At 49.2% G+C, this 11,123-nt stretch overlaps 2 protein-coding genes across 7 annotated transcripts in view; one reads left to right on the top strand and one right to left on the bottom strand.

Moving 5' to 3' along the window:
• SAP30BP (SAP30 binding protein) overlaps positions 1-1,798 on the bottom strand; it is a 33,769-nt gene extending 31,971 nt beyond the window's left edge. The window contains exons 1-2 of one of the 4 annotated variants that reach the window (XM_061392824.1): positions 1,573-1,798; positions 248-357 (exon numbers count right to left, since the gene is read on the bottom strand). In XM_061392824.1, coding sequence (XP_061248808.1) covers positions 248-357; positions 1,573-1,678 — 216 coding nt within the window. In that variant the 5' untranslated portion in view covers positions 1,679-1,798. The remainder of the gene's footprint in view (positions 1-247; positions 358-1,572) is intronic. The other 3 variants (XM_061392823.1, XM_061392822.1, XM_061392825.1) reach the window with 3 other exon arrangements.
• Positions 1,799-1,853: 55 nt separating this feature from the next.
• The window catches only part of RECQL5 (RecQ like helicase 5), a 30,219-nt gene continuing 20,949 nt past the window's right edge, over positions 1,854-11,123 (top strand). Inside the window, exons 1-8 of one of the 3 annotated variants that reach the window (XM_061392819.1) lie at positions 1,854-2,027; positions 2,549-2,686; positions 3,699-3,820; positions 4,809-5,327; positions 6,119-6,221; positions 6,917-7,028; positions 8,177-8,339; positions 10,240-10,319. In XM_061392819.1, the coding sequence (XP_061248803.1) occupies positions 2,560-2,686; positions 3,699-3,820; positions 4,809-5,327; positions 6,119-6,221; positions 6,917-7,028; positions 8,177-8,339; positions 10,240-10,319 (1,226 nt within the window). In that variant the 5' untranslated portion in view covers positions 1,854-2,027; positions 2,549-2,559. Of the gene's footprint in view, positions 2,687-2,711; positions 3,603-3,698; positions 3,821-4,808; positions 5,328-6,118; positions 6,222-6,916; positions 7,029-8,176; positions 8,340-10,239; positions 10,329-11,123 lie in introns of those variants that run through there. The other 2 variants (XM_061392821.1, XM_061392820.1) reach the window with 2 other exon arrangements.

Genomic DNA, 11,123 nt, shown 5'->3' on the forward strand with positions numbered 1-11,123 from the left:
AAACAAAACTGTCCACTACTGTTGCCCCCAAGTTTCAATACAAAGGTTAATACAAAATGGTTCAGGTGAAAAAATTAGATTTTCAAAGAGAACTACAGATATCCAATCCAATTTTCTCAACTGATACTAAACACACCAAAAAAAGGGGGGGAGGGGGAAATGGAACACTGTTGGTACAGGTCAGAAAGTTTCTGACAAATGAAATGATGCTTTGAGCAGCTGTGGATTTGGGAATAGATTTACCTACCGAAGGTTTGCTGTTCTCCTCCTCCTCCTCTTCATAACCATCTTCATCACCCGCAAGGCGAGAAAAGTCATCGTCTCCATAGGCTTTGGATACCAATCCGCCTTTCTCGTCTTAAACAGAAGAGAAAAATAAGATGAATTGGGAAGAGAATGGAGAAAAACATTTGAGTAATTTGAGTAGCCAGGACTATCTCTGAAGAGACAAGGAAAACCTAAATCTCATGTAAGTGACCACTGGCCCAGATTCTGTTTTGGGGAAGACTACAAAATTTAGTGTATGAATTCATTAAAAGAACAGGAAAGAAAGCAAAGTAATATTAAATTTCATTTTTAATGCTTCCAATCCACCTATGCCAACTGAAGCATACTTTTCTCTGAACCGTTATATCGCGTTGTTTAAGCCCCTCTTTTGATCTGCCTATGTCTACTTTGTATAATAGGCACCAATGAACTAGTCTTCCCATACAAGACAAGGACTCTGTCATCATCATTTTTGTGAGTCCTCCCCTAGGAAGTGGACCTTAAAACACGGGTGCCTTGAGAGGTTCCCAATCATATCTACTTGAGAAACAAAATATTTTTCTATGTTTAAAACAAAAACAACAATCCCCCCCACCCCCACCCCCCACCCCCGCCAAACAATGCAAATTACTGGGAAACCAGCAGAGAACTTCCAGACAGGCCAAGACCACTTGCACTGAGAAGCTAACAGTCCAAGCCCCTCCATCACTTCCCGATGAGGAAACAAAGGCTCAAATATGTTGGGTGACTTGCTGCCTCTCTTCACTCCCATATAAATCTGTTCCCACTTCTTACTACTGTTATTCTCAACGTGAGTACGGTAACAAAACACTGATGGGCTTTAAACAACTCACAAACTAACGGAATCGCCAAGAAGCCTTGGAAGGATCACAAATGCTCAGGTCCTTCCCCAGATCTACTGAATTAAGACTCTCTCGCGGTGGAGACCGGAGGTACAAAGCTCCAGGATATGTCTAGGGCATATTATTAATTAAAAGGTTCGCTCTTCCCCACAAACAAGCCCGGAGAAAACAGGTAGTGGTTCAGTAGCCTTGGATCCTCTCTCCCCTGTGTCCATCCTTCTGCCCAGCACGGAGACTTTCAGTAAATTACGGAAGGATAATCCAATCAACGGAAGGAGACGGTCCATTCGTGCTACAGAGCATACAACGCTCGGTCTAGCCCAGGACCCTGAGTGCCCTTTAGGGCTCCGGGGCCCGATACTTGGGACCATCTCTTTCCCTCCCGCCGGCTAGGGGAGCAGTAACCTGATTCTCCCTTTCCACTTCCCTTCTCGGGCCTCACCAGCCGCGCTGCCTGCCGTTTCAACTCCAGCCTCTCCATCAGACTCGGCCTCTGAATCTTCATCGTAAACTGCCAGAGACGACAGAACATTCTTCTTCCCCGCCATCTTACTTCCACAGCCCCGGCGTGGCTCACTTCTATGACTCCGAAGAGCCGACTTCCGCGCAGAAAGGCGACTTCTTCCGGATCCCAGGAGACCCCGCCCCCTTCCAGACCGAGAACCAATCAAAACGGCTCTTTCAGCGCTTGGCTCCGCCCCTCATGCCAACGCTTGCAGAACGTCATCACTGCGCGACGGACACAAGCTTCTGTGGGATTTACCTGACACTGCTTTTCCAGCAGTTTGGTTTTTCAGTTACCTGAGGCGTATGGGGGTCTTCGAGTAGTTCCCGAGCCAGCAGGCATCAGCGGCCCGACAAGAGCCCTTCGCTTCTCGGAGCCCACGGCCGGCTCTGATATCTTGGGGTTAAGAGAGGGAGGCTTTGGCTGGGGAAGGGAGAAAAGAGCGGATCTGGGGCTGAGTAGAGGAAAAGGGGAGGGCTGTCCTCCGGGGGGTGGGGGAGAGGGTGGTGGGAAGAAGGGGTCAGGTCAGGTCCCGGGGGAAGAATGGTTGTCAGTGGCAGTGCTTATGGAGAAGAGGGTGGATCTTAGGGAAAAAAATTTCATCTTCTCCAAACTGTTCCTAAGACATTTATGTTTCGTCTCGTGATCTGATTTCTAGCTCTGCGCTGTACTGTGGCCTGGAATAGTTCGAAGATTTTATTTTCACTGAGCATAAAAATAGAGATGTTAATTACTCAAGAATGTATTGCTCCAGGCTCTTCACCTGGATCTATATTACTTGAAAATAGTGCATTGTTTGAGTATAATAAAGCAAATTTATACTCATAGAGAAAAGTAAGCAGTCTTTTAAAAGCAGAACAGAGGTTTCTAGTTGCAACCAATGATCATCACCTTTGCCTTAACCTTTGGCCACTGTTGGTAAAGATGAGTACCCACCCTTCCTCTCCTTTTGACCCTGAGCGTCGAGTCCGGAGCACGTTGAAAAAGGTCTTTGGGTTTGACTCTTTTAAGACGCCTTTGCAGGAGAAGGCGATCATGGCTGTAGTGAAAGGTAACATTGCCAAACTATCTGTGTTTACATTTGTGCTGCTGCAGAGCACTTTCCTTTTTTTAAAAAAATATTTATTTTTATTTATTTGGCTGCATAGAGTCTTAGTTGTGGCACATGGGAACCAGTTCCCTGACCAGGGATCGAACCCAGCCCCCCTGTATCGGGAGCACAGAGTCTTAGCCACTGGACCACCAGGGAATTCCCTGCAGAGCACTTTCCTTCTGACCCTTCCTACCTCCCCACCCTTGGGTATATTTGGTTTTGGAGATATAGACATGTCACCCTAAACTTACATGTCACCCTAAACTTACAGTTTTATCGGCAGAACCACCCAACTGTTCTGATTCTGACAGTTCACAGTCAGGGCTAAGGTTGTCTTTGAAAACACTATACATTTCCATTCTCTTTTGTTTGGTGTAGACAGCAGTGTGTGTGTGTGTGTGGGGGGGTGTGGTTGGCAGGAATAGTCTTAAGGCAGTCATCTTCCAGGTAATTTCTTTGCTGAAGATAGAGTGGCTTGGGTCCCAAGTAGGGAAGGAGTAATAACATTATAAACCGGAGCTGTGTTGACAGACGGAGGTTGTCAAGAGGGGAGCAGGAATGTAATGTCAGTGACACGGTAATATTTATAAACAAAATCCCTCTAAGTGATGTTGTATCCATGTCTACGCAGAGAAGCTCATCCATCCAGAAGAATTCCGCTTTCGTTGAATCCTGATTCAGCTCTACCTGATTCGGTTCAGCCATCCATGTCCCAGCAGACTCTGACTCCTTACCCGTGTAGTAGTTACCACTTCTGGGAATGATTGGCTTGCATTGCTGAATCTCCCTGGATCGCTCCCCTTTTCCTAGAAAGGATGGGAAGCGAATTGCAATTATATTGAGACCCTTCCATGTGCCAGACACTCTGCTAGAGGTTTTTCTTACATTATCCTTTAATTATCAGCAGCCTTGATGAGGGGAATATACAAAAGGCAGGAGCACTGAGATGTTGCCCCCTTGTCTTTTGCAGGTGATAAGGATGTCTTTGTGTGCATGCCCACTGGGGCAGGAAAGTCCCTCTGCTATCAGCTCCCTGCTCTGTTGGCTAAAGGCATCACCATCGTGGTCTCTCCTCTCATTGCTTTGATTCAGGTGAGGCTCAGGGGAATGAAGATGGCAGCCCAGAAAGTTTAGGGGACTTTTTTTTTTTTAGTAGCTAGAAGTTTTACTTCTTTTGCTGGTCTCTTGCTTTTCTTTGATTTGTCTTTGTCCCTCTGTATTGGGTTTCTGAATTGCCTAAATGTGGGGCTCTCCACTAGTGCATATCACTCTGGTGGGTAATGATTGAGTCCTCTCTGTTTTGATGGCCTGAGGTTCTTACCTTCCTTTGTAACTTTTTTTCTGGAGGAACATGGAACTGTATGTGTATGTACACATACATTCTCATATGTATACACGTGCACTGTTGATGTTCTAGAAGATGCAGATGGGTAGAGCGGTAAATTGATATGGGGGAAGCCCTGGTATGTTCTGCGTGCTTCTGGTGGGCACACAGCTGTGAGACAGAAAAACAGATGAGAAACTTGTTGGGATGTTGTTAACTGTACTTCTGGCTATATTTAAAGCCTGCAGCTGGGCTGGTAGAATCAGAAATGAGGAAGTGTGGCTGTGTGGGTAAGAGCCATCCCCCATGAAGAAAAGGAGAAAGAGAGCAGGCAAGGCAGAGAACAACAGTGACCATGCTTCGTGAGTGTGCCCTAGTCTCAGGCTTTGTACTAAGTGCCTTCAGGGTGTTAACTTGCCTCTGAGGCATAAAAGTTCATTTAATCCTTGCAACAATCCTATTAGGTAGTTTTACTCTTTTTTTAGTAAAGAGAAAGAAAATGAGTTAGTTGAAAGTTCAAGGACCAGCTGAAGAGCATGTGGTAATTGAGCTGGGATTAAAGCCATGTCTGTCTAGCTCCACACTTCCAGGACTTCCTCTTCTGTACCTCTTTTATGCAAAGAGAAGACACGTTGGAGGGTGGGAGGAGGACAATTTATGCCTGTGAACTACCCTCAGGGAGTCGCTGCGACATTTACCTCTGAGTCCTGAGGGCCACTTACTGTCTGTCTGGGCCTCTCCCTCTTGTGCCTTCAGGACCAGGTGGACCACTTGCTGGCTCTGAAGGTCCGAGTGAGTTCCCTGAACTCAAAGCTGTCAGTGCAGGAGAGGAAGGAGCTGCTCTCCGACCTGGAGCAGGAAAAGCCCCAGACCAAGCTTCTGTACATCACGCCGGAGATGGCAGCCTCCACCTCCTTCCAGCCCACCCTGAACTCCCTGGTGTCCCGCCACCTGCTCTCCTACCTGGTGGTGGATGAAGCTCACTGTGTTTCCCAGTGGGGGCATGACTTCCGCCCTGACTACTTGCGTTTGGGAGCCCTGCGCTCCCGCCTGGCAGACGCCCCGTGTGTGGCTCTGACCGCCACGGCTACCCCGCAGGTCCGAGAGGACGTGTTTGCTGCCCTGCACCTGAAGCAGCCAGTTGCTACCTTCAAGACTCCCTGCTTCCGGGCCAACCTCTTCTATGACGTGCAATTCAAGGAACTGCTTCCTGATCCTTATGGGAATCTGAGGGACTTCTGCCTTAAGGCTCTTGGACAGAAGGCTGATAAAGGGGTGAGGGCACCGAAGTCAGGGGTTGAAGGGCCAGTGGGGTGCTAGCCACAGCATAGAGATAGATTCTCGTTTCTAAAAACTTTGGTTTTTTCCAGCTTTCTTAGCCAGGACTAGCTGTAGCTTCTCTTTTTGAGGGGCTGCACTGTGTGGCAGAGAAGGCAATGGCAGCCCACTCCAGTACTCTTGCCTGGAAAATCCCATGGACGGAGGAGCCTGGTAGGCTGCAGTCCATGGGGTCGCGAAGAGTCAGACATGACGGAGCGACTTCACTTTCACGCATTGGAGAAGGAAATGGCAACCCACTCCAGTGTTCTTGCCTGGAGAATCCCAGGGATGGGGGAGCCTGGTGGACTGCCATCTATGGGGTCGCCCAGAGTCGGACATGACTGAAGCAACTTAGCAGCAGCAGCACTGTGTGGCATGTAGGATCTTAGTTCCCTGAGTAGGGCGTGAACCTGTGCTCCTTACGGTGGAAGCCCCAGCTGTAGCTTCTTAAAACTCGCACACAAGCGTTTTGGTTTCCTGGCATTGTTTCACCTACTGGGGTTCCTGGACTCCTCCTCCTTTACAGACCTATCCAGGGCTTGAAGGGAGGAGGCAGAAAGGTTGGAAAGGTTGAGTTCTGAGCCAGTGTGGTCCCGCCTTGTTAGAAAGTGGCAGGGCTGTGCTAGGTGGTCTGCCTCAGAGGAGACTGTGAGGCTGAAAGAGCCACTTTTGAAGCGGCCACAGCATGATGGGCTGAGTGTTTTGTTTTCCCAATGCTTGTTTTCTCCCTGTGTCTCCAAATTCAGTTGTCCGGCTGTGGCATCGTCTACTGCAGAACCAGAGAGGCCTGTGAACAGCTGGCCACAGAGCTCAGTTACAGGGGTGTGAACGCCAAGGCGTACCACGCAGGTAAGGGGCGCCTGGGCTCCGTGGCTCTCCTCACTCGGAGAAGCCTTTTGGCCAGTCTCTTATTCCTTAAGAATCCTGGCTGATCAGATGGTCCATCATCTAGTTCCAGATACCCAGGCAGAGCTAAAATGATTCACTTAAATCCACAAAAAGGTGCCTAGACATGAATGAGATGTAAAAGGACCTCCTGAATTCTTGTCGTCACCCTGTGCCCACCCAGCAGCAGGTGATGAGTTTTTTTAGTCCAGGAATTGGTGTTGTGGCAAGAGCACAGGCTCTGGAGGCCAATGAAGACATGGGTGTTTGGGGGTTGCTTTTTGTAATATTCATTTGGCTGCACTGGGGGTTAGCCGTGGCACTTCCTTGTGGCATGCGAACTCTTAGTTGTGGCGTGGGGGATCTAGTTCCTGACCAGGATCAAACTCAGGCCCCCTGCATTGGAAGCACGGAATCTTCCCTGCACCACCAGGGAAATCCCTGGACTTGGGTTTGAATCCTGGCTCTCACATTTATGAGAGAACCTTTGCCACGCACAGGCCAGGGTCTTTATGTTGACTGGCTCAGGCTCGGTGGCTTAAGTGCCTGACCCAAGGTCATACACCTGGTGGGTGATGGATTCACAGTGTGTGTGCCGGTAGGCCCCAGGGGAAACCCACGAGAGATGTGAGTTCCCTTCCTCACCTTCTCTGTTCTAGGGCTGAAGGCTCCTGAAAGAACACTGGTGCAGAACGAGTGGATGGAGGAGAAGGTCCCTGTAATTGTGGCGACTATTAGTTTTGGAATGGGAGTGGACAAAGCCAATGTCAGGTGAGTTCTGGTTCTTGTCTGACTCCACCATTCGGGCCCTGGCTCAGGGTGGGGCGGGCCACCTGGTGCTCTGCCTGGAGGACCAGGACTGTGTGTCCTTCTAGGGTCGGGGGCCGGGGGGAGGGAGCGGGGAATGGAGGCCCCAGGACAGCGTCCCAAGTCCGTAGTCCAGACGCTGACAGTCCTTGTGTGGTCTGCCCCCTGGTGGCAGAGAAGCACAGCCCACCCTCAGGCTCACCCTTTAACACAGCCCTACTCACTCTCATCTTAGCCACTGGAGCTTGTGAGAGAGTGGAATGAAGTATCTTAAAACCACTCCCTGTGGGAAGGCAAAGGCAAAGATCCTGTTACTGTCGCCCCTTCTTGCTGCTTACTGGACAGTCCAGCAGAGATGGGTGCGTCCCAGCCTCCTGGCCCCACACTGGCCACTGTTGGGGTGTCTTTTACCTCCAGCCACTCTTGACCTTCTGGAGATATTTTGGGCTACAGCCCCAAGTCCTTTGCTCGGATTAATACCAACAGTAATGCCTTGTGTGACTTACAGAGCACTTTTGCACATTTGGTCTCATTAAGCCTCACAGTGACCCTGCCTTGATCAGCGTAGGAATTAGACCATGAACTGCACTTGAGAGAACGTGGACTTTGGAATCAGGGCTTGAACCTTGGGTCGGCTGTGTCTTGTTAGGGGCCAGCTTTGGAATCAGACACCCCTAGACGCAAATCCTAGCTCTACCATCTCCTAGTATGAATTTACTTTTCTGAATCCCAAGTTTATTGCCTATAAAATGAGGCTAGCTCACGTGGTGATGACTCTAATGATTAAACAAGACAAACATATACACTGGCTCATAGTAGGTATTTAGTAAATGTTATCTTTTTTGCTCTTCAAAGATGTTGTAGAGGACTTATCCAGCTTGTAAGTGTCCTAATCTTATTTAAGTCTGCCACTTTTCCTATGGGCTGCTCCATGGCAGGGAGGCCTGCTGGCGGGCTGCAGGTGTCCTAGCCTTGTTACCCTGGGGTCCCGTCTCTCCCTGCCAGCCTCCCCGCTCCTGGTACCTGTGAAGGGCCCTGCTCAGCCATCCCAGAGTCTCTCCTCCCCTCAGCCTTCCCCCCACATCTCATGCTGGTTGTCCCCTGGATCCTAGGTTTGTTGCCCACTGGAATATTGCCAAGTCTATGGCTGGGTACTACCAGGAGTCTGGCCGGGCGGGCAGAGATGGAAAGCCTTCCTGGTGCCGCCTCTACTACTCCAGGAGCGACCGTGACCAAGTCAGCTTCCTGATCAGGAAGGAAGTTGCAAAACTCCAGGTGAGTCCTGGACAGTAGGAGCCCTTCCTGTCCGAACCCACCGCTCCACCATTTCACACAGCGTATTTCTGAACCCAGATAGAGCTTCTGTAATCTGGAGGGGTGCTCCTGAGGCTCGAAAGTACAAGGGGGCGCATGGGGTGTTGTTGGTAGATAGCTTGTAACAAGGTTAGACTTTTTTCTTTATACTTAGTGTATCTTCGTACAGTCTGTTGTGTGCGTGTTATTTTCTGTAGTCAGGATCAAGCCTGCCTTGGTGGTCTACTGGTTAGGACTTGGTGCTTTCACTGCTGTGGCCCCAGGTTCAATCCCTGCTCAAGGAACTAAGATCCCAAAAACTGTGTGGCCCAAAGCAAAAGGATTAAGGTTAGTCCTGTGTGTCACCTGGGGCTGGAGATCCAGTGAAGATACTTCTGTAATGTAAAGTAAAAATCCATAAAGCTATCTTTTCAAAAAACCAAATATTTGGATACATAAATAATCTTAAGTTTCTATAAATCCTAAACCTATGGAAAAATTCTGTGTGGTGAAGATACCATCAAGAGAGGCAATAGATAAATAATAGACCTGGAAAAATATTTAACGTAAAAGGTAAACCAGAGGTTAAAGTGGGCAATAAATAGAGAGCTTTCCCAACTGACAAGAAAAAATAAAGGATACGAAACAAAAATTCCCAGAAAAACTCATCAAATGATATATCCAAAGATGTTCAAATCTGGTCATAGTCAAGGAAGTAAAAATTAAATAAAATCTGACACACGTGGAAAAGAGCTCAAACCCTGTTGCTAGTGGGCACGTGTAGGAAGGAGTGTCTACACTTTGCCAGGAGAAAAACGCAGTGTTACAGTCTTTTGAGGAGGGAAGCAATCTAGCAATATCTATTTAAATTTTAAAATACAGGTAGGGAATTCCCTGGTGGTCCGATGGTTAAGACTTTGGTCCAGTGGTTAAGACTCTGTGCTTCCACTGCAAGGGGTGAGGTTTGATCCCTTGTCTAGGAATTAAGATCACACATGCCAAAAAAAGATAAAGAGTGCATATACATACATACATGCTGCTGCTGCTGCGAAGTCGCCTCAGTCGTGTCCGACCCTGTGCAACCCCATAGACGGCAGCCCACCAGGCTCCCCGTCCCTGGGATTCTCCAGGCAAGAACACTGGAGTGGGTTGCCATTTCCTTCTCCAATGCATGAAAGTGAGAAGTCAAAGTGAAGTCGCTCAGCGTCCAACTCTTCGAGACCCCATGGACTGCAGCCTACCAGGCTCTTCCACCCATGGGATTCTCCAGGCAAGAGTACTGGAGTGGGGTGCCATCGCCTTCTCCGACATACGTATATACTTAGGTATATATGCTGCTAAGTCGCTTCAGTCGTGTCCGACTCTGTGCGACCCCATAGACGGCAGCCCAACAGGCTCTCCCGTCCCTGGGATTCTCCAGGCAAGAATACTGGAGTGGGTTGCCATTTCCTTCTCCAATGCATGAAAGTGAGAAGTGAAAGTGAAGTCGCTTAGTCGTGTCCGACTCTTAGTGACCCCATGGACTGCAGCCCACCAGGCTCCTCCATCCATGGGATTTTCCAGGCAAGAGTACTGGAGTGGGGTGCCATTGTCTTCTCCGTAGGTATATGTAGGTACACTTTAAGCTAGGTAGCCTATTTCTGGAACTGAGTCACCTGAAATTGCTTTAAAAAAGTGACCTGGGACCTGACTAGAGCTGGTACTTTGGGGAATTTCTATTTTCCAAAAGCTGCTCAGGTGAAGCATGGTCAGGTGTGGAGGAGGCTGTTTCATGAATGTCTTAATTAGTGTCCTTTGCTGTTTTTCTGTCTCATCATTTGTTGGGCTATGTGGTCGTCCAACTATGTAAGACTTTTGCTGAATAGTTGTTTCTTGTCTCCAGGAAAAGAGAGGGAACAAAGCATCTGATAAAGCTGCAGTCTTGGCCTTTGATGCCCTGGTGGCCTTCTGCGAAGAGTCAGGGTGAGTGACGTATCTCGTGTGTGGAGCCAAGTGTTGAGACCTTTCCCTCCCCCGTCACCATGCGTTAACCAGCTCATGCAGGGCAGCTCCTGGGCCAGCAAGGGACCCCTGCCTGCTGAGGGCCATCGTGTGGGATGTTTCCTGTCAGGGAGCATAGAAGGTGGTACTCCTCGGAAGGAGTTTCTGAGGCCCTGCACTTTTCCATGTAGGGCCTCAGAAACTCTGGCCCTGTGAGGATTCATTGCGGATTTTGGGTGGTCACCCACCCATCCCACTCTACCCACTTCTGGAGTGGCTGGCCCCGTGAATGACTCAGTTCCAAGAGATGTGACCAGTTCTGCACCACTGGCGTTGTGGTTGTCACATGCCACGGAGCTGGACCACTGGCTTCACTTGTAGGGTAGTCAGTCTCTTCCCAGACCCAAACAGAAACATGTGGCTCAGCTTATCTCTTAGGGGGCGGAGGGTGCGGTATTGTGCTTGGAGAGATATCATATTTCTAACGTAACAGCAGCCTGCCCACTTTGGAAACCACGTATCTGTTTGATCCGCATCTGCTGCTGGAGGGGGCTATGAAAGAGCCTGATAGCTGCTCAGGGTGGGCGCCGTGCACGAGCAGCTGTGGGCACACTGTGTGAGGGACGTCTGGGAGCATTCGAGACAGGCTGGGAGCCCTGGCATTTGTATAGCGCTTGGGTCAAGAAAAGTCTTTGATTCCTCTGCTCTCATTGGTTAGATCTCATTGGACAACCTGTAAGATAGATGCAGAACTTATGGCTTCAGACATCGAGTGGACCAGAGAGG

This window comes from Bos javanicus, chromosome 19, assembly GCF_032452875.1.
Source record: "Bos javanicus breed banteng chromosome 19, ARS-OSU_banteng_1.0, whole genome shotgun sequence".
Lineage (NCBI taxonomy): Eukaryota > Metazoa > Chordata > Mammalia > Artiodactyla > Bovidae > Bos > Bos javanicus.